General features: G+C 38.7%; 1 protein-coding gene across 12 annotated transcripts in view; it reads right to left on the minus strand.

Moving 5' to 3' along the window:
- The window catches only part of Agmo (alkylglycerol monooxygenase), a 302211-nt gene that overhangs the window by 127416 nt on the left and 150973 nt on the right, over positions 1-23822 (minus strand). For 5 of the 12 annotated variants that reach the window (XM_076550753.1, XM_006983948.4, XM_042260695.2 and 2 more), the window contains exons 11-12: positions 13954-14036; positions 13355-13460 (exon numbers count right to left, since the gene is read on the minus strand). In XM_076550753.1, the coding sequence (XP_076406868.1) occupies positions 13355-13460; positions 13954-14036 (189 nt within the window). Of the gene's footprint in view, positions 1-262; positions 322-13354; positions 13461-13953; positions 14037-23822 lie in introns of those variants that run through there. The other 7 variants (XM_076550758.1, XM_042260693.2, XM_042260694.2 and 4 more) reach the window with 3 other exon arrangements.

Genomic DNA, 23822 nt, shown 5'->3' on the forward strand with positions numbered 1-23822 from the left:
CATTCCTTTTCCAGTGCCGAGAAGAAAACCAGGAGTGATATGGAAATAATTTCTGTGGAGCAAACGATGTTTACTTTAAGCTGTGGTTAGGAATTCACCTTGCTGTCCTGACAGACTACACCCACCAGGAGCCAGGAAAAATGCAGAGATGTTGAGTCCGAAGGCTGGAAAGCACAAAGCTAGACTTCAGGCATGCCCTCTATTTTTATCCAAACAATATAATTAATAGGGATTGTATCCATTTGAGAACTTACTCAAAATTCCAAGGTTTGTGATGTTAAACTAAATTCAACATGTTTGCCCCTGGCAGAGGATCATTTCCTGTTTTCATACGAAAGTAAAACAGAATGAAAAAAAGATAAAATGAAATGAAACAATCAAATACTAAATGAAAATAAAAATAAGTACACTTAAACTGATTTTTAAAATATAAAACACGATGTTCCTAGATGCAAAACTTTCCTTCTAACATCTGTAATTTGATCATAACAGATTTTTTTTTATCAGAAATAGTAGATCTGTGTTACTTAAAATATATACGACAATGTGGAAAAATTCTAGGTAGTAAAATATCTTTGAACATAACGGTCAAAAGCAACTTCACTTGATAAATTCTTAGTGCTAAGCCTTTTCAAATAATGATGTTGGAAGAAGGGGCAGGGTAGGTGAAAATACACATTATACCCCTTTGTTTTGTTTTTCTGAATTCAGTTCATTCTCCATCTAGAAGCCAAGATACTGGAGCTCACTATGCATCAAAAGGCAGCTTCAAGCTAGTTGTGGTCCTCTTGCCTCAGGTTTCCAAACACTAGGTTAACAGGCATCCAGCTGTGTCTTTTAATTTATAAGTGTCTTAATAAGATGATGCACAGAAAACTATCATGTATGGATATTTCTTTTGGCTGTGATATCAATGTTGGGAAATACCACACAAAGTCCAGTGCATCATGGGGTCATTTATAATTTTACATCAAAGCTTGTACATTCCTCCTTTTACAAGCAGAGAATACAACACCAGTGCAGTTTTATCTTATTTACCTGGTAATTCCTTAATGGAAAGAAGGGGTCATTACTAACACAAGAAAGAGGTTAACACGTTTAGCTCATACAAATCACCTCTGATGGATTATCTTCATCTATATCTTGACTTGCTATGCGGACATGTGAATCTGTCCGAATGGTCAGAGGTGGACATCTAGGCCTTCCTCTATGGCTTTCTACTTTATTTTCTGAAACTGGGTCTCTTCATGGAATAGTGAGCTCACTGGTTTGGCTGGATTTGTTGACCAGTGAGCTTCAGGGATCCTCCTTTTTTTGTTTCTCCACCAATGGGTTACTGGTATGTGCAAGTTTGCCTAGCTTTTAAGGTGTGAAACCAATACATATTTAATTCAGTCTTCTGTTTAGTTTAAAAGTCACATCAATATGCTCACCTCAATTTTGTTGAGTGGCATCTAATGGCAGGTGCTGTCACTACAAATTCAATATTTATTGAATAAATGAATATTAAACAGTCCTTTTTCTGCTATTGTGAGTGTTGTCTTTAATTGCTGCACATATCATAACTGAGGGGCAATGCACAGGTTTTGGTTTATATTTCATCAAAAGAACTGAACTGTTCAACCAAGACAGTAATGGGCAAAAATAATCAATAAGTAAGGATGATGATGAAATCTGAATAGAAAAATAAGTAGCTTGTTTCCAAAAGGGTGAATAAAATGCACACTAATGGTGGTGTGCACAGGATTCCAGACAGACCAATTAATCAAGGGGCTGATTTTTTTCCCTAATGATAATCTCTGTGAATACGAACATGATTTGTCACACTTCACACCAAGCCCTTTCCCATGATCCTTAGGAACTCAGATGCTACTCTCTCTAGCTCAGCAAGAACTTCCAAAGTCCCCAACAAGGATGCATCTCCTGTCTAACATGCTAGGTAACTCAACCCCATGTGTCACATGACACTGGAACAAGAGGGCAGGATATGCCTGGGTGGGGGGACACTTGACACACAACATAAACACATCTCTGTGAATTTGGAAACTAATCACTCATCTTTATTTTGTTTGTTTCTTTAAATAAGATTTTAAGCTACAAAAGAGGAATTGGGATGGAAACATGAAAACTTGAAGTGTTATTTTGTTGCTATGTCAAGATATCTGAGATGAACAACTTTAAAGCAGGAAGATGTTTTCAAGTTTTAATATCTTTTTACTTTATAAAAGTATAATAACTTAAATTTATGCTTTGGGCATTTCTATGCCTTAGTATTCTGTATCTACTACAGTAGTGAAAGCATCTTTTGTTTAAAATAAGTATATTTATATTTTATTGAAAGTAGATTTATTTCATACAATATATTCTGATTATGGTTTTCCCCCCCTCTCCTCTCAGATCCTCCCTACTTCACCACCCATCAAAATCTACACCCTTCTTCCTCTGGTTAAAAATGGCATCATAAAATTTTGAGGAAAACGAATGGAACTAGAAAAAAAATCTTCCTGAGTGAGGTAACCCCAGACCCAGAAACACAAATATGGTATGTATTCACTTATATGTGATTATTATCTGTGATGTCAATGATAACACAGCTGTAATACATAGAACCACAGAGAGTAGCTACACATAATGGACTAGAGTGAACAGATAAATCTCATTAGGAAAAGGAAATAGAATAGAGAGTTATGGAAGGATGGTGGGGACTGGAACGGGAGAATCCAGTGGGGAGGGGGAGAAGAGAGAGGATTGTGGGAGAGAATGGAGGGAGAAACAGCTACAATTAGAGCATTTGGGAGTAGTATGAAAACTTGACACAGTAGAACTTCGTAAACTATAGACATATATGAAGGTGATCTAATGAAAATGCCAAATAATGGGAGAGAGAGAGTCCCAACTGGCCATCCCTCACCAAATGAAGTTTCCAATGTTGCAGCTGGGTTACATCTAACTGAGTTGTTGGCCAAAGGGGCCCTATGGAAATCCCCAAACTGTCCAGGCTATTGCCAAGACTATAAGTTGCTTTCCACAAACTGACATAAGGCCTTATTGCTGACCACCTACACAATATCTCATTGGACATGGAGATACTGAGCTGGAGACTGCATAGAACCTTATTCTCTATGTCTTAGTGATATTAGCATATATATTCATTAGCTGGTCCTTGCAATGACTTTCTTGTGCACTATGGCAGCTCTCCCAGTTGATGTAGAACTCTCAGCTCCTTCCCCAGCACTATGCCTGCCTGCATCATGCTCCCCATCATGACAATGAAAGACTAAGCCTCTAAAAATGTAAGCAAGACCCCAATTAAATGCTAATTTGATGAGAATTGTCTGGTCATGGTGTCACCTCACAGCAACAGAAGCAAGGACAAAGGGCAGACAGAGTAAGCTCTCCAGACCACCGACTAGGTAAATATCCATACAGAGACACCGCTGGATGTTAGGTACCTAGTAGATGACAGAACAAGCTTTCATGGGTTAAATAGTATCTTAGTAACTTCTGTTGCTTTTGTCCGGAGCTGGCTCTGGTGGTGAGGATGGGGGAGAGCTGGTGGGCTGTCCAACCCTGCAACTGACCAACTGGCCCAGAACCAGGGTTTATGAGGGGACCATCTCCCAATATCCACCCCATCTGTGATCTGCTGGAGCATGTGAAGGGGCAGATCCTGCAGACCCAAAGCTGCTGGATCTCCACCACACGGGCCAGCAGCAGAATATCCAACCGAAGTCCCAAGGAAGGCCCAGCATCGATAGTGTAGGATAGTGTAGCAGAAACTAGAGGCCTCCAACCAGACCAATGACTTTCTTTTAATGAACACTTGCAAGTAAGATATATGGATAAAAGGGTTTAATGCATGTTGCATGATTCACTGTGTCACACTATACCTTCAATGATGAGGTTTTTCCTTTCGTTTTTATTTTATTTTACTTTGGGGGTGGGAGGTTGCAAGAGCAGAGAGTATATATGAAGGGAAAGGAAATGAATAGGTTCGAGATACATGATATGAAAGACACAAATAATCAATAAAAAGAAAGTTTAAAACTGTATTAAATAATTAAAAAATAAAACATAAAACAATCAAGGAAAGATATAAATAGGCATCTAAATAATAATAATATAAAAACAAACAAACCAGAATAGTATAAAATAAGCAAATGGAAACAAAAGAGACAAATGCACTAATTCTCAAAGTACTGTCTTCAGCCTGAACTCATGCTTGATATGTGGTATAGAGCAGGAGATAGTATTAACAGAATTCACAACTCACATGTCAGATACTATGATACATTTTGCAGACAGTATCTTAACCTTTTAGACGTAGAAATAGGCTACTTAATACTTTTATCATCCCTTTTCCTGATGAAAATTATATATAAGGGCCAAAGCATGGTTTGGGGAATAACTTCTACAAGCCACATAATGAATTAAGTGGCAGAGCTGGACTAATAGTATTTACGTTTGTTTGACTTCAAAACGAATGAGGACCTCACTGTAGGATAGATGACATCACAAACTATTTGTTTCTCTCTTCAGTGAAATATAAAGTCACCTGCACTAAAATGCAAATAATTGAAAAAAGAGAAATATGTACAAATAAGTGTCTCTCTTACATCCCTATGCAAATTCTGTCCAACTTAAGATGCAGTAACAATTTCAAAAACAAATCATAAGTTTGAAATACTGTAAGTTAAACTTTAACTCAAAACTTCTAAGCTACAGAGCACCAACACTGAAGAACAGAGTATTTCCTGTCAACATTCTGATCATGTGGCTGTCCAGGAAGGGTGACTGGAGCCTGCAGCCCAATATTTTAAGAAATTATATGGCATATTGAAGATCAGTATTCAAAATTCCAAGTGTAGTTTCCATTGAGTGTACACCACTTCCATAACATAAGTCAATCCATGTAAGCTGACCACACACAGGACCATTTTGTATACATGACTGTGGCAGTTTGAATGTAATTGGCCCTCATAATCTCACAGTGAGTGGCACTATTAGGAGATGTGGATTTGTTAGAGTGGGTGTGGCCTTGATGGAGGAAGTGTGTCACTATGGCAGCAGGCTTTGATGTTTGCTATGCTCAGGATACCGTCTAGTGTTTCAATTGGCTTCCTCTTGCCTGCAAGTTATAGGACTCTCAGCTACTGTCTCCTGCACACTGCCATGCTCTGGCCATGATGATCATGGACTGAACCTCGGATACTGCAAGTGAGCCACCCCAATTAAATATTTTTCCTTAATAAGCGTTGCATATCATGGTGTCTCTTCACAGCAATAAAAACCTAACTAAGACAATGACAGAAACAGCTATGCCCACAGGCACATTTACACCAAAGTTAAGGAAGCACTGAATAAAAAAGGATAGAAAAATAGTGAGAGCAAGAGGACAAGGAAATCTATTGCAAGTTACTGTCTTCTGTCTGACTGTGTGCTAGTTATTTGTAAACTTGACACAAGTCAGAGTAATTTGGGAAGAGGAACCTCAATTGAGAAAAATACCTCCATCATGTTGCCTGTAGGCAAGTCTGTAGGGTATTTTCTTGATTAATGATTGATGTGAGCCAGCCTATCCCACAGGAAGCCAGAACCACCCCTGGTCAGTTGTCCTGAAATGAATAAGAAAACAGGGCAAGCAAGCCATTGGGAGACAAGCCAATAAGCAGCATTCCTCCACAGACTCCATCTCACTTCCTGCCTTGAGTTCCTGCGCTGATCTCCCTCAGACTCGGGGGTCACCTGAGAGTGATAACCAATAAACCCTTCCCTCTCCAAGTTGATTTTGATCTTGGTGTGTTATCATAGCAATAGAAATTAAGACAGACAAGGAGTTGCACTCAGGACATCATAACAATACGTTCACTTAAAAAGAATTACACAATGTTGGCACCAATTGTCGTTACAGTGTGGGAGAGAGAATTTCACAAGGCTCCGCCCAAAAATCATGTGCTATAGGCAATTAGTGACTACTTAAAGAGGGAGAATCAGCCTGTTAATAGGTTATCTAATCCCAAATGGTCAACCCTAAGCATATTTAAATATAATAACATTAAATATACTAAGCAAGTTATATATATAAATATATATTAAATATACTAAGCAAGTTATATATATACATATATGTGTATATATGTATATATAAAAATAATTAAGAGAAGATGGTGTGGGGGCTGTGAGTGTGGCTGGAAGCGTGCTGTTTTTAGTAAAGAATGACTATTACCATGAAAACCTTTAGAACTGGAGTTTGACCAACATAGTGAAGGAGGATAACAGAGAACCTTAAGTTAGTATCCTAGACAGAGAGCATCACAGGACTTTCTCTACGCTGATGTTGCCAATACATACAGCACCGATTTATAACAGGAAAGGGGTTCACAGCTTCCCCGGGGTGGATTCTAGTGACAGCCTCAAGTAACATGACGAGAGCACTGTGTACTTGTAGCCTATTCACTCCTAGTCATTCTATTTTTATTCAGACTGGATAGAATTGCCAAGCCTTTTTATCAAATGTCTGTCCACCTTTTGGGGGACAAAAATAGTTTTATTAAAAGTTTGACAGGTTCCAAAACTTAATTAAGTTCTAAGAGATAAAAATTTGAAGAAAGCACAAATTTGAAATGTACATTTAATGATCTGTGTTGGCTATGAATTTCCAGCTGTTGATAAATGAGTAAAAGACATAGAAAAAGAAAAGGCTACATTAAAAAAAAATTAAAACTGGCTTCTAATGGCTCCAGGGAGTGATACTGTTTGAGAAGGATTAAGAGGTGTGGACTAGTTGGAGGAAGAGTGTCACTGCAGATGGACTGTGAGGTTTCAAAGGCCCAGTCTCCTCTCTCTCTCTCTCTCTCTCTCTCTCTCTCTCTCTCTCTCTCTCTCTCTCTCTCTCTCTCTCTCATTGAAATTCCCTCAGGTGCCTACCCTGAGGAGATTTCTCCCAGAGTCCTGTGAAGGATGCTATGAGCAGCGGGGGTTACTAATCTAATCTGAGGTCTATCCAATGAATCTACTTACAGGATACTCTTAGGTCCATTCACTTTATTCTTCTGAGTCAAAGTCTATCTACACAGCTTCAATTCTGTTCTCATACTTAGCTCCTCTCTGTCCCTTCTCCTCCTGTCCCCTCATTGTTCTAAGTTCTTTCCATCCCGTTCTCATCTTCATCTTCGTTCCTCTCTCCATCCTTGTTCCTTCCTCTCCTCCCCCTGTGACACATGTCCATACACCTACCCTCAGCAATACTCTGGCCCTGCTGTTTTCTGGTCGGTCGGGTAACTCTGCTTGGAGCTAGGAAACCTGCCTCATAGCTTGATGCACCTGGTGTAAAAACCCTTTTGTTCTAAGTTGCTCAAAGGTTCTACTTAGGCTGTGAGAAAAAGGGGGGTGTGAGCTTAATTTGCACAAGAAGCAAAGCTATATTACGTCCATATTACTATCTTCTGTCTACCTGACCTAGGTGCCAGTGTCTCCATAGGGATGTTTATCTAGCAGAGGGTCAGGCTTATTCTGTCTGTCATTTGCCTTTGGATGCTTTTGTCTAGAGCTGGCCCTGGCTTTGTGTGCTTGCTAAAGGAGTTAATTGCACAAGGCAGACATCTGAATTCTAATGCTAAAAAGAAGAAGCAGAAAGCCTGGAAGCAGGAAGCCTTGCCTGCCTGGTGACTGTATCCAAATGCCTTAGTTGTATAAGCCCAAGGAATGATCAATCCACAACTGTTTTCAAGTTCTTAGGGAAAGAATCAATTGGGAAAGTAGCTTGGTCATGGTGTCACTTCACAGCAACAGAGCAGTTGCTAAGATCCTATTTAACCCATAAAAGGTGGTTCTGTCATTTACTAGGTGAACCCTGGTCAGAGAAGCTTTGACTCTCATAGTTTTAACCAGTAGTAGTTCAATGTCATTGTCATTTTAATAATAGTAATATAGCAATTGTACCAATATTAATGATAACCAAAGAATACTGAAATAGATTCTATGTTGTTTTCTTTGCAATGTCTTTTTTTCCTTTTTTTCCCCCACAAATTACATATATTAGTTTTTAATTACTCTAACAAAATACCTGAGGGTGGGCAACTTTGTATGAAGATGTTTGCTTGACTCATGGCCTTAGAGGCTGACACACACTTTACCAGCATCAATTCTGCCTTTATTAGGACCTGATAGAAAATGATATCACAGTAGCAGGAGCACATGTAAGAAGGAGAGATCACATCCAACAAAACGCCAGAGAGAGGCGAGTGGCCAAGATTGTTCTTTGATGACTACAGTCTCACAAAAACTACCTCAAGTCACAAGAGTGAACATCGTCTCCTGTAGGAACATAGAGTGATTTCATTTGGCCCCATATCTTAAAGCTTCACCACTTCCCAGACTTGCCACACTGAGAACCAAACCAGCAATGTATGCACAATGAGCACATCCAAACCAAGAATGCATGCACAATGCAATGAGCACATCCAAACCAAGAATGCATGCACAATGCAATGAGCACATCCAAACCATAGCATCCTTTGCTGTTGCTAGGGTCATGACAACATTTGGGTGGCAAATCACAGTCATGTCTATCCTTGAAGTACTGGTCAAAATGAGCGGATACATATTCTTGAAAGTAGCTAAGCACCATGAACATTTATGCCATGATCTACTCCTTCTGTTGAATCATTAAATAACATATAATTCAGAATTAAATTATAAAAAATAATTTACAATTAAAATATATGTTTGCTGTATTATATCTCAACAGAAGTCCATGAGCTATTTGAGCACTGCTCTTAATTAATAGAAGAAAATTTTTCTTTTATTTTGCTTTTGTTCTTGTTTTTCAAGACAGGGTTTCTTTATGTAGCCCCAACTGTCTTGGAACTAGTTCTGTATTAGGTCAAGCTGTTTTCAAACTCAGAAGATCTACCTGCTTCTGCTTCCCAAGTGCTGGGATTAAAGGTGTATGCCACCTCTACCCAGCTAGAAAAATTTTCCTTTTCTCTTTCTTCCTTTCTTCCTTTCTTCCTTTCTTCCTTTCTTCCTTTCTTCCTTCCTTCCTTCCTTCCTTCCTTCCTTCCTTCCTTCCTTCCTTCCTTCCTTCCTTCCTTCCTTTCTTTCTTTCTTTCTTTCTTTGTTAATTTTTGTTTGTTTTTGAGACAGTGTTTCTCTGTGTAACAGCTCTGGCTGTCCTGGAACTTGCTTTGTAGACCAGGCTGGCCAGGAACTCACAGAGCTTCATTTGCTTCTGCCTCCCGAGTGCTGGGGTTAAAGGCATGCACCACCACCTCCCCAATAGAAAAATCTTCTTGACTATCTTGAATACTAGGGTAGAACTTCCTTAGTTTGCATCCTTACGTGTTCCCTTATACTTTGCTTGCTATGCATGTTCTAGGTAAGTCATTTCCCCATCATTTTCTGTGTTGATATTTTGAAATTGTTTTACTTTGAAGCCCAGGTTGGTTTGAAACTAGCAGCCCTCCCTTTCAAAATCTCCATTAGTACTGGGATTCCAGGTGTGTGCCAACATGCTCCACACCCTATAAATTTATTATTACAAAAAATGCATTGTGTTACTTGTTGGGACAAAACATCTGAGACAAAAGACGACTTAAGAAAGGCAGGGTTTGGAGCTGAAAGGGTGGCTCGGATGGTAGGCGCTGCTCTTTCAGGGTCCTTGGGTTTGATTTCCACCACCCACTTGGAGTGGCTTGCTATCACAGGTAGGTCCAGTTCCAAGAAATGCAAAGCCCTCTTCTGGAATCTACGGATACCTGTACACATGTGGTGCTTCACATATAAGCAAGCAGGTACACACACATATACATAAAATATTTTTTAATAAAACGTGAAGGAAAGGAAGGATTTCTTTGGGTTCACAGTTTGAGGGTAGTGTCTATTCTGACAGGGAAAGCCTGACGGCAAGGGCATGAGGTAGCTGATCATATTGCAGCCATAGTCGGGTCACCAAGAGAGAGAAATGCTGATGCTTGGATCACTTTCTCAGTTTGATTGACTCCGGGTAACCAGTCTGTGAAATGATGTTGCCCACACTCAGAGGATATCTTTCTAGTCTAGTAAGCCCAATTTAGAAAGTCCCTCATAGATGTACTCATAATACATAATATGTGTTTCTATGGTGACTCTAAATCCCACCCAGTTGACAAGATTATCCACAGCAAAAAGAGTGAAAGCACATCCTGGATTGGTATGAAAATTAAAGGGAAGATTTTGAGCAGTGTAGTTAGAACACTGTGAGAGCTATAAACATATACCTCTTTTAGAACCCGTTTAAAGGATGAGTACCCTAGGCATAAATCGAATGTCAGCCTGAGTGCCAGCCAAAAGACACAGAAATGGAAGCTTTAGTTCCACTTTATACTTTCCTTCCTGTCTGTAACATTAGGCTCAGACTTGACTTGTGGATCCTGAGGTTAAACCACCAACAAATTTTTTCTGGATTCTGTGTATTCATATAAATAACTAAACTACCAACAACAATAATAATACTGAATATTTACTGAACATTTGCTATTTGTTAATTATTATGGCAATCATCAAATAGGCAATTTTCTCATGTAATCTTCCAAATTTAGTAGATAATAACTATTATTTCTTCCTTTTATAGGTGAGAAAGCTAAGGCCGAATATTTAAATGACCCAATAATTACCCAAATAATTCACACTAAGGAAGTTCTCAAGGTAGGAATCAAATTCAAGCAATGGGGTATCAGAGTTCAAATCTTCATCTGACGCTTCAATGTCTTAATTGAATAAGTAAACTAAGCACACTGCCACTGTAGTTCATCCGACTCAAAAGGTGAACACATGTTCTGCCCCCTACCATCCCAGCTTAACCTCCAAATACAGTGTGTTTTTGTAATCATATAATCATGTAGAAAACGATGTTGACAGAAAGAGCTATTTGCTTCCAGAGCACTTAAGATTAGCTCCCACATTATACACAATACTAGGTTCATTAAGAAGGATTTTAACATTTCCTGCTGGAAATAGGAGGGTATCCCTCATTTAGAATGTGAAGATTCTCTCTCATTTGATTTTAGGGTTTTTCTGCCATATATGTCTGAATTTCAGTAAGAAGGTTATGTTTCTAGATTATAATAGGTATAAAACACTCTTACACACTGTGTAAGTATGTAAGCTTTTGTACCACTTAAACGAAACGTGGGTAACTAAGTTTGTGGAAAGGGGATGAAGTCCTTAGTGAACAGTGTTGTGACATAATACTGCCATGTCAAAGACCCCCACTGCATCAGTCTCTTGGGGATGACAAAGCCTTCAAGGTCAAGACAAGAGCAATGGCAAAGCATAGATTTTACACGTATTAGATTTGACAAACAACTGACCTTTTGCTAAAACCAATGTTTGCAGAAACTATCAACCACAGCTGCCTCATCCAGGATGACGGTGACCTGAACTGGTCTCTTATAAAGAGCCCCTATCAATATCAGCTGGCCTATTTTCTCCACATTCACCTGTATACATTAAACCCATCTCCTCTGTCAGCAATGGATAATAAAGGTGCCGAGTTTCTGGGCTGCTGGTTTATGTCTATCAGAGAGCATGATACACCTCACGCCAGCTTTTCTATGTGTCTGTCCCTTCTTTATTCCCTTATTCTTTATGGCCCTTTCAGGTCAAATTCAAAGCTGTGCAGATCCTGACACATGATTTTAATACCAAATTTTATGCTTCACTATTAAAATTCATGTCATTTAAAAATACAAAATATATTCTGAGAGCTTAAAAACTTTGAAGGTACTAGAGAAAATCAATTTAATAAAGAATCATCCTTTTCTGCCTTCTAACCACATAATTAACCTTGCTTTCCAGCTGTAAACTGTGTTATGCTCTCCTTTGTTTTCCAAAGTATATTAAAAAACACTTAATAAAATACACTAACACATATTTGAAATCTTCTGCCTGTATTTATAGAGCTGCAGCCATCATAGCACTGAATATTTCACATAGATAATTTATAACTTTGAGACTGATCCATATTTATCTTAATGGGTTACCTGTTTTTTTATTCTAGATACTGATTTTGTGTTATGAATACAACCAAGGTATTAAACAGTAACCTGTGCATGGCATTAGATGGCTCTCAGTTTTGCACCATTACAGGTGATGATACCCTGAGTTCCATTACATATACATCAATCCATGCATGTGAGCATATCATTCCTATGGCATAAATTCACATATGTGAAATACTTGGTCAAAAGTAGACATGTATTTACCATGTCAAACTGCTTTCAAAGAAATTTATCAAATAGAGTCACTACAGAGTATGTCTCTGCATTAGCTAATGTGGTAGGTAATTTTGGTTGTCAACTTGATACCCTTGGAGAGGGAGACCCGATTAAAGAATTGTCACCGCATCTGGGAGGCAGTCTCTGAACTGATGTAGGAGGACTGAGCTGCTGCGTGTGGGTTCTGGGATCCCTGACAGGTGGCCTGAGCTGTCTAAGAGAGGTAGCTGAATAAGTAAGTCCCAGGAGGCAAGGCAGGGAGAAACATTCCTGCATGGCTTCTGCTTGCTGCTTCAGTACAACCTCCAGTCCTGCCCTGACTTTCCACAAGGCTGAACAGTTACCTGGAAACATGAATGAAGTAATCTCTTCCCTCCACAATCTGATTTACCACAGCAACAGAAAAAAAACTAATACCTTTGTCCTTTGATAACAGGAATGTTAGCATTTACAGTTCCCCTTCAATAAGCTGCCATGTTGCATAGTCTCATAATATTGGTATATTGTTCAAGAACAAAAGTTAAAAAATTTTAAAACTCTGATAAACACAAATAATGAATGAAACTGTTTAGGTATTTCCTGAGTAAGAGAAAACAGACACCCAAAAATTTCTGAGGAATCTTTGGAGATCAATCTTTATTATCAGATATCATATCAAAATGTATCTTTAATTTTTAAAATCTCGTTGACTTAAATTTTTCATTTACATATAATTACATTTGTTATAAGTGATTTGCAAGCATCTCAAACACTTTCCATTGTCAAAGCTTTCTTAAGTAGCATTAGATGGTAGAAATCTTCTTGTAAAGTCATATTTATCACTAATTTTTTTGAGGATCTACAATGTACCCTGGTTTTCTTCAAAATGCTCTGCAATGTGTTTTGCCTAATCTTTATGATTTAATGATATTGCCCAATTTTTTGGGATTAAAAACTCTATGACTCAACATTAACTCTGTGAAAGTTATAAAAATAGAAATTCAAATACACTGCACAGAAAAAACTTAGCTACAAATACTGGTCACAAATTAGGTAGAGGGAAAACATCATTGAATGAGCAAATTAAATAGTTTAGCTACCTATGTCAAATGTCTTACCTCGAATACAGATGATAAAGATGGGACCAGAGGCTTCAAATGGCCAGATCTGTGCAGGGTTAGGAACATCAAGCAACGGAGAGTTTCCACGACGGCTGCCTGGGGACTGAAATAACGTGGCATTAATATTGTTAGCTTTACATACAGTCTCCATGTGCTTACGTGATAATTAGCACGGCAATAACATTTACTTTTGATTTTCAGGAAAGGCAAAGTCTTTTTTTTTTTTAACATAATTGAGTGGTAGGTCTCAGAAGTGCTTGAATGTAGCCTTAAACTAAGAGACAAAATGTGTCTTTTAAGAAAAACCTGTTTTTGTCAACGTATTGTTTAGTTAAAGCAGTGATGAGCTATGGCAGAACAACAAAATATTCAACCACTAGACATCTAGAATGTAAGGCATGTTCTCCTCAGTAGCCCCGTGTCCTTTGATGGCTTAGGAGGAAAACTGATACACTTAACTCATTTCAAACATGCTGTTCAACACTAAGGTTTAAAAACTAAACTATAAAGATCCATATAACATTGATATTTTATAGTAGAGGAGAAAATTCCTCTTTTGAATGAAAGAAAAAATAACAGAAGAAGTCATGCCTTGCCTTTGATCCAGAAGGAGACCAATGGATGTCAAGGTCAGGATAATGGAGCAGACCCTCAGGAGCAGAGTGACTTGAGACAGAACCTGTCAAACAAACACAGGTCCATGGATCCTTCGGAGGCTATAGGAGGGATATTAGCAATGAATGCTGCCATGGAAACAGCTTGCACTTCCCAGTGTACCAACTGTCACTCTCTGCACAGAGATGGTGGATACCGAGGGCTACTTGCTTTTTCTAGTGACACTTAGTAGTAACCTTATTGGACACTTCAGAAGGGAACACATAATTTCATCATAAGCTTTTGCTTAAACTGTTATGTTTACTTGTCTATTGTAAAATTTTGACTTTTATAATTATATGAAGCATCAGAACCCCCAAACATGGATAAGTAATTCACATTTAAGAGATAAATATTACATTCTAGTACATATATTCAACATGAACAACTCATTCTGGTGTGAAATCCAAATTTTCTTTGTACAAGGAAATATATAAAGGAAAATGTGTTCATAAGAGCTGTGTTGGTTTTATTTTTTGTTTTATTCTTTTATTCTTTCATAAAAGCTAGAGTCTTCAAGAAGAGAAAACTTCGTCTGAGAAAATGTCTCCATAAGATTGGCCAGCAGTCAAGTCTATGGGGATATGTTCTTGATTAATTATTGGTGTGAGAGAACCAAGCCTGTTGGAGGTGAAACAGCATCCGGTGCAAGATACGGGAGAAAGCCCACAAGCAGTACTCCTCATGGCCTCTACTTCACTTCCTGCCCTGGTTTCCTTCAATAAACTGTGACACGGGGTATATATACGCCAGTTTAATCCTTTCCTCCCCAACATTGCTTATGGTCATAGTATTTATCAAAGTAATGGAAACCAAATTAGGACAAACATAAACCAAAACATAAGAGAAATTGTACATATACACTCACTTTTATACTTCAGGAAATCTATATATTCATATAAATATGTTTGAAGTTAACTTCTGAATTATTATACCAAAAATCCCTCTTTCAAGAAATTTAAATCATACATTTAGTTTATGTGCCAAATAACTTCCTTTCTTTTTTTCATTGACGACAGATTCTTCTCTTGTACAATACATGCCAATCACAGCCTCTCCTCCCTCCCCTTTCCCAAACCACCCTCCACTTCACCCCTCCTCTCCCCCAGATCCGTTTATTAATGGTCAGTCTTAGTCCCTGCACTGTTGGTGTTCTCTCTGAAGCTGTCTCCTGTGCCAGTGTGTTCAAGGTAGTTCTCCACTTTCTCTTCCATCAGGTTGGGTGTGTCTGGTTGTATGCTGAAGAATTTATTTCATAAGCCTCTGTGTGTGGTTTATTTGGGAGCTGGGTGGTGGGCCCCCGAAAAGAGCAAAAACAGTCAACAACATTGGAATCTCTGAATATCTTGGGTTTCTGTTGTTATAGCCCCTTTTCATTTCTGACTTTGTTAATTTGAATATTTTCTTTCTGTCTTTTAGTCTGTTTGGACTAGGGTTTGTCCATCTTGATTTTCTCAATCAATTCTTTTTTTATTGAATTTTTTTAATTGTTCTCTTTGATTCCATGTTATTGTTTCAGCCCTCAATTTGATAATTTCTTCCTGTCTAGTCCTTTTGGGTGTGCTTACTTCTTTTTGTTCTAGAAATTTCAGGTATGCTGTTAGGTTGCTAATATGAGATCTCTCCATTTTTTTTTAATGTATACATTACATTTCTTGCTGTGAACTTTCCTCTTAGCACTGCTTTCATTTTGTCCCCTAAGTTTGGAAATGTTGTGCATTTATTTTCATTGAATTCCCAAAAATGTTTCTTTCTTTGTCTAGACCCATTTTCAGTCAATACAGAGTTGTTCAGTTTACATGAATTTGTAAGCTTTCTATTATTTGAAGAAAGTTCTGTTGAGGTGCTGAGAAGAAGGTATATTCTTTTGTGTTTGAGTGGAATATTCTGTAAATATCCATTAAGTTCATTTTGTTTATAACCTCATTTAGCTCCAGCATTTCTCTGTTTAGTATTTTTTTCCTTTTTGGTGAACTTTTCATTGGTGAGAGGTATTGAAGTCTCCCACTATCAGTGTGTGAGGGTCACTGTGTGATTTAACCTGTACTAGTGTTTCTTTTACAAACGTGGGTACCCTTGTGTTTGGGGCATAGAAATGAAATGTCATCTTGGTGAATCTTTCTTTTGATGAATATGTAGTTACCTTTCCCATTTCTTTTGATTAGTTTTTGTTTGAAGTCTATTTTGTCAGATATTAAAATGGATACACCAGCTTGCTTCTTAGGTCCATTTACTTGGAATAATTTTTTCCAACCTTTTCCCTGAGGTAATGACTATTGATTGTCAAGGTATGTTTCTTGTATTCAGCAAAAAGATGAGTCTTGGTTTTTATCCAGCCTGTTAATCTGTGTCTTTTTATTGAGGAATTAAGGCCATTGATGTTGAAAGATATAAATGAACTATGATTGTTATATTTTGTTGGTGGTGATGACAGTGGTGGTGGTAATGCTGATGGTGTATGTTTATATGTGTATGTGTGTGTGTGACAGAGAGAGAGAGAGATAGAGAGAGAGAGAGAGAGAGAGAGAGAGAGAGAGAGAGAGAGAGAGAGAGAGAGAGAGAGAGTTTGTGTGTGTGTGATTCCCTTCTTTTTGTTTTGCTGAAATGAGATTATTACTTTCACTGTATTTTAGTGGATGTAATTAACTTCCATGGTTTGGATTTTTCTTCTAGCATCTTCTGCAAGGCTGGATTTGGAGAAAGATATTGCTTAAGTTTGAATTCATCATCGAATATCTGAATATCTTACTTTCTCCATTTATGGTAACTGAAAGTATTGCTGTGTATAATAATCTGGGTTGGCATTTGTGGTCTCTTAGAGTCTGCAATGCATCTGTCTAAGCTCTTTCAGCTTTTAGAGTCTCCATTGAGAAGTCAGGTATAATTCTAATGTCTGTCTCTATATATCTTGCTTGATCTTCTTACTTTGCAGATCTTCATATTTTTCTTTGTTCTGTATTTTTAGTGTTTTGATTATGTGATAAAAGGACTTTCTTTTCTTTTCCAATCTATTGTGTGCTCTGTATGCTTCTTGTATAGGCATCTCTTTTTTTCAGGTTAGAAAATTTTCTTCTTTAATTTTGGTGAAAATATTTTCTAGATCCTTGGGCCGGTATTCTTCTCCTTCCTCTATTCCTATTATTCATAGGTTTGGTGTTTTCCTAGTGTCCCAGATTTCCTGGATGTTTTGTGTCAGGAATTTTGTAGGTTTAACATTTTCTTTGACCAATGTATTTATTTCTTTTACTGTATTTTCAGTGCCTAAGATTCTCTCTTCCATCTCTTACATTCTGTTAATGAAGCTTGCCTCTGTAGTTTCTATTCACAATCCTAAACTTTTCATTTTCAGGATTTTCTGAGTTGATGCTTTCTTTATTACTTCTATTTCTATTTTCTGGTCTGAACAGTTTTATTTGTTTCCTTCCTTCAAGTATCTGTGTTTTCCTTGCTTCCTTTGAGGGATTTTCCATTACCTCCAATTGTTTTTATTTTCCTGGATTTCTTTAGGGGCTTTATTCATTTCCTCTTTAAGAACATCTATCATCTTCATATAGTTGGTTTTAAGGTCTTTTCTTGTGCTTCTTCTATATTGGAATATTCAGGATCTACTGTAGTAGGGTAGCTGGACAATGATGGCGACATGTTTCTCTTGCTATTACTGTGTCCTTTATTTTAAAAATTTTCACATATATTAAATTCCAACTGCAGTTTCCCCTCCCTGAATTCCACTCAGGCCCTCCTCCACCACCTTCCCTCTCCCCCAGATCCATTCCTTCTCTGTTTCCTTTCAGAAAAGAACAGGCCTCCCAAGGATATCAATAGAAATTGGAATAACAAGTTACAATAAGGCTAGGCATATACCCATGTATCAGGCCGGATGAGGCAATCCAGTATAAGAAAAAGGGTCCTAAGAGCAGGCAAATGAGTCAGATAACCCCCACTCCCACTGTTAAAAGTCCCATAAGAAGACCAAACTACACTACAGTAACATATCCACAGAGAACGTTGAACAGACCCTTACAGGCTCTGAGACTGTCATTTCAAACTCCGTGAGCCCTACTTAGTTGATTCTTACGTTTGCCTTTAGGTATCTGGGTTTGGGGTGCTGACTTCTGTGTTTATTTTAGTGGTGTGGGAGTTTTGTTTCTCTTTCCTCTTGGGATTTTAGAGAGTGTGTTGGCTGAGTGTTCCCTGCTTAAGTGGCCTGCTTAGCTGGTGTGTTCCTGGGGAAATGTTTGCTGGTGTTGGAGGCTGGGGGAAGAGTATGTCCGGGGGAGATGATCTGAGGGATCCACAGGAAGAATGGACAGAGGAGCAGGAGAAGTTGACTCTGGTGTTGTGTGGCAATGTTAGGAGTGATCCTGCGAATTGTGTTGCAGAGGATAGGCCCAAGGTCCGCCTACCTGGTCTTCTGACAGGTGTGTCCTGTTTGAGCAGGAGGTGTCTACCCACATTGGGGGCTTGGAAATAGCAATGAGAAGGAATGGAAAGGGAGGAAATGGCAGCAGGGGATGTCTGTGGGATTACTGGAGGCTTGCACAGCAGGGAAGGGAAGCTGGCTAGTGTTCTGTTGCAGCACTAGGAGAGAGCCTGAGAACTGAATCTGGGCTTGAGAGAGTGAGGATGGCCCAAGGGCAGCCTATCTGATCTTCTACATGCCAAAATTTAGTAATAATGCTTATTGAGTATCTGTTATTTCCAGTTTCCAAATTATATGTTTCTTAACTTTGTTTCTATAATCTCAGTAACTACACAGTGTTATAGCTGATATATATATATACATACATATTCTCTGAGATTCAAAGGTAGCACAGTTTTCCCATCATAGCACAGGAAATAAATGGTTCCTGTAAAATTGAAACTAGGCCTGTTGTGCTCCAATAGTAGAATAGCAATAGTAGAGCATGCTTGATGAACAGATTAAAGGGACCGGGTAGAGCCCCTAACAACTTATATCATGTAGCCCAGGTTTAGAGCTAAATGAACCCTACTTCAGGGTGAGCGTGTGTCAGCAAATTCGAAGGGCTGGATACACAGTCCTAAGGAGATTTCCATGTTCCCTGGTGGTGCTTATGAGAATATCAGAGATGTGATGTCATTGGTTGACTAAATCGTGTTCTAAATACTATGCAACCATTCTACATTTTCCCTGCAATAACTGTAGACAGTTGGAACTGACTTAGCTACTTGTTCCTTCTACAATTTAATTGCACCAGCCAAAAGCAACAAGCAGTAAGCAAAAAGTGACCAGTTGCAATCCCTTGAAAGCAATTGCTTAGTAGAAGAGTCCCGCTGCTAAGTTTAAAATCTCATAATTGTCATTGCATTTCTTAATGTTAGGATATTGAGGAAGAGAGTAAGATCCTATGTCCACTACAGAACACAGAGCTTAGGGACAGCCAGCATGACAACAGGAGAGCAGGAGACCTGCTATTCAATGATGAGGTCATCAGTAACTACTGCATTGGAAACATTTTATTAGCTGTCAGAATAACTAAGGTGTGGTTGAGTAAATTAATATTCAATTATGGGAAACAGTTTATCCTTAAAGAAAAATGCTTTTCTTACCATATTGTTTCACTTCATTTCGCCACATGAACTTAAAAAATGATTTCTGCCAGAAAACTATTTATTTATATTTTATTTATAAATTTATAAATGCTTATAAAATCCTAAGAATTTGAAGACACACACACACATACACACAAACACACAAACACACCTACCTTTTAGCCATGTGACCATAAACAAAGCATTTAATGTCTAAAATTTGCCTATATGTTAGACATATTTGACATAAAATGCAACTTTAGTAGGAACTAAAACAAAATACTTAGGCAAATAATAAGTTTATCATCAGAATCCTTCTTGCTGTACTTAGACACTCAGGCTAACCATGATGAAGTAAGAAACAAATATCTATTAGTACCTCCAAATAGCATAAGAAACTCAAGACAAAGTATATGTTTTGTTCTGCTTGGAAGGTTATGATGAGAAGAAAAAGGAAGGACCCTGTTGCCCTAATTTGCAACCAAATTGTAGGAAACAGAGTAGATACCTACTTCATACAGGGATCTAGCTGCCTTCTGATCAGTGTGCTGAGCTAATAGGCATCTACAACAGCCTGTCTGAGCATCACATTTGACCTCCTCTTCCTTCTAACCAATCAGGGCTTAGCTTACACCATCTTAGCAAATGTCCCCTCCAGATTTCAATTTGCTCAAAACAGATGTCCTTGAATCTTCTTCTGCTACAAGCCACAAAAATATATAAAGTAGAATTTCAGCTGATAATGACAAAGCTAATACCTGGAAGAAGCCAAGGGCCTTCCAGAGGTCAAGCTGAGGCTCAAGGAGCCTTGGTGATATTTGGCTTTTGATTATTAGCCATTTCCTCCTATGAGTTTCTTGTGTGCTATTGTAGCTTTTCCATCATTTATTGGGCACCATATCCCCTCTACTAATGGAATATTCACGTAACCTTGTACGCCGACAGCAATGCACAGCCAGAACCCCAGTTCACGCCTCCCTGTAATTATCGTCATTGGCATCATCCGGCCAGGTCCATCCCCAAAGGGATGAAGGTACCTTATCAGAGATACCTCTGTATTCTCTAAGAACAGACTTAAGCACCCAAGAAACAACACCTGGTCTCTTAGGTCAGGAGGATAGCTTTATTTCTTGTGCAATTTAGGGTGAGACCCTCCTTCCTTACAGCCTTACTAATAGACTCCTAATTTCTTACATAACCACTTCTAGGGATGTAGATTGAGCACATAAATTCCCTTCTCGATATACTAACCATTCATTAGCTCTTTATTGACCTTCTCCTTTACCACTCCCCTTTGGGCTGTAACAGAAAGCCTGGTGGTCACTGCCTGAGGAAAATTCTTTCCTGCCTTTATGACCCCATAAAAATTCAAGCCTGGTGACCTTGCAGTATGAGAGGATTGCTATTGCTTGGGTTTATAACTGGATTCCTGAGAGATGTAGGGAGAACTGAGAGAGTCAGAGAACTGAGGGGTAGAAGGAGAGAGAGGATTTTTGAAGAGAGAACTTGAAGACGAGACAGAGAAAAGAGAACAGAAGAACTAGATGGATAAGAACTGGAGAGAAACAAACTAGATGGGAAGAATTAGATTGAAGAGCTAAAAGAGAATACCAGAGGAACATGGTGGAAGATGAGGAAGAGCCAGATGGGAAAGAACAAGATGAGAAAGAAGGAGATGGGAAAGGAGCTAAGATGGGAAAGAACTAGATGGATGAGAACCTAGATGGGACAGAACTAAGATGAGAGAATTAAGATAGAACTTAGAGGGGACCGCAGATAAATGTAGAGAGAAATCAGCAAGAAAGGAGCTAGGCGTGTGTAAGGAACACATGTAAGGCCTAGGGTGAACAACCCTGGTCAGGAGTGATAAGCAATAGAATGATGTAAGTAAACCATGAATGGAGTAGTGATAAGCTATAAGCTATGTGTGGAAGTAGGGATAAGACTAGAAACCCAGCCAGGAAAGAATATAAAAGATGAAGCCTCAGATCCGACCAACAGAGCTCGTCAGGCCCTCACGCGAGACGACTTTCCTCTGCCAGAGATGTGAGATCCTGTCCCCAGTGCAGACATGGCTGACCAGAGGAAGGCTGACCCAAGATCCAGAGGAACAGATGTGGCGAGTCTGGACCTGTACACCTGGAGAGGTACTCCTGCTTCCATTTGGAAGACAGGATGAATATTGCTTGTAATCTTACTGTGTGAATAAATAAGTGTTATACCAAGTCTGAATCAAGAGTGATTATTCCTCCCCCCTAATGGGGGTATGTGCTCGCTGCAGCGTGAGAGCAGAATAGAAGCTGTATATGGAGAGAACTGACTCAGAATAATAAAGTGTATGGACTAAGGAGTTTTGTGAACATAGATTCATTTCTTTTCATCGAAGATTCATTGTCAACTGGTTGTAGATTCTTCCCAGACCCTGGGAGAGGACTATTGAGGGGCTGGACCCCCAGAGTCCTTGTTATTTTTCTCTTTCTGCTTCTCATATATCAGATCTAAATGTCAGCATTGCAATTAAGATCTGTCTAGCATTAAGGCATTTGTGACAAGCACTCAAACCAATATTCTCTTCTGTCCCCACATCAATTAATGAAGTACCTTTATAATTAATTTTCCAGCTTCTAAGAGTGTCTGTCTCTCTGTCTTCCATATATTTGGGATTTTAGAGCTATTATTTCATATTATAAAATATATCACATCACATGAGTTTCAAAACTTTCAGGGGCTTCAGCTAGCACTCAAAGCAAAACTAAAACTCATGATTCTAGCCTATCCATGTTATACTCCAACATGGTCTCCTTTCTTTGACACATTTTAAGTTTAGTTTTTTGATAATCTTATACATGCATATAATATATTTAATCAAATATAATTCTTTCCTTACTTTCCCAACCACATTACCCTCCCTGCATTACTTGCTCCTTTAAGGGCTACCTGTATAGGCAAGGGTGAAGGACTATCTACTGTTACATGGATAGTCTCCAGGGCCTTCATCAGTCAACAAAACTGACTGTCCATCACTTAGCAGCCATCAATTGCCAATAATTTTTCAGCTAAAGGTGAGGCTTCATAACCCCATCTGCTGCCCATGATGGTATTTGGGTTGACTTGATCTTGTACAGGTCTTGTTCATACAGAGTTACTGTGAGTTCATGTGCACAATAATTCCGTCTTGTATAAGTATTGTTTTGCTGCAGATAACTGCAGCCTCTGTCTCTCAAATCTTTCTGGACCCTCTTGTATTATGACTCCTGAGCCTTGGAAAGAGGGGTTGTGATATAAACACACCATATAATGCTGAGTACACAGTCTTTTCTCTATATGTTGAGTGATTTGGTGTCTATGCATTATCATCTACCACACAAAGAAGCTTCTCTGATTTGTGTCAAGAGGTGCATTAATTTATAAATATGAAGGTTAAAATTTAGGGTCAGTTTATTACTCTGACTAGTTAGCTGAATAATATTAGAGTCTTCCCTAGAGTCTATGTCCTAGGCAGCTAAGATTTTTGCCGAGGTAAAGGTATGAGACATGAGTTCCATCTTTTGGAGTGGGGTTAAATTCAGTGAAAAGGTAACTGGTTACTCCCTCAACATGGGTGCCACTGTTGCACCAGTGGTTATTGTAGCACAAATCTTAACAGGTCTTATTAATAAAAAAAAAAAAAAAAAAAAAAAAACAAAACCTGGAGCCAGGTATTGGGGTGAATGCTGGAAGATGAGAGAGAGACAGAACACGCCACAGCCACCTCACCTTGCCAACTCCTCAACCCATCCTGTTTTCTTAAACTGGAAGCTTCTGAGTCCTCATCTGAATGAATCTCAGCTGAATTGCTGCTAAAAGCCTAAAAGCTTAATCAGCTCTAGTTCCTGGTCCTCATGCCTTATATGCCTTCCTCCTTCCTTCCACCATGAGATTAAAGGTGTCTGTTACCATACCTGGCTGTTTCCAGTGTGGCTTTGAACTCACAGAGATCCAGAAGGATCTCTGCCTCCAGAATGTTAGGATTAAAGGTGTGTGTGCCACCATTTTCTGGCCTCTATGTGTATCTAGAGGCTGTTCTGTTCTCTGACCACAGATTAGTTTATTAAGGTGCACCATATATTGGGGAACACAATATCACCACAGGTTATACCATTCCAGGCCAGTTGTTATTATAACTTGCAAGCTTCTACGGTAGGTAAGACAACTATTGCTTTCTCTCCCGGCAGCATTCCTAGCACTTTCCAGCACTATGAAAGCTAGCCAGTAGGGATGA

This window comes from Peromyscus maniculatus, chromosome 14, assembly GCF_049852395.1.
Source record: "Peromyscus maniculatus bairdii isolate BWxNUB_F1_BW_parent chromosome 14, HU_Pman_BW_mat_3.1, whole genome shotgun sequence".
Taxonomy (NCBI): Eukaryota; Metazoa; Chordata; class Mammalia; order Rodentia; family Cricetidae; genus Peromyscus; species Peromyscus maniculatus.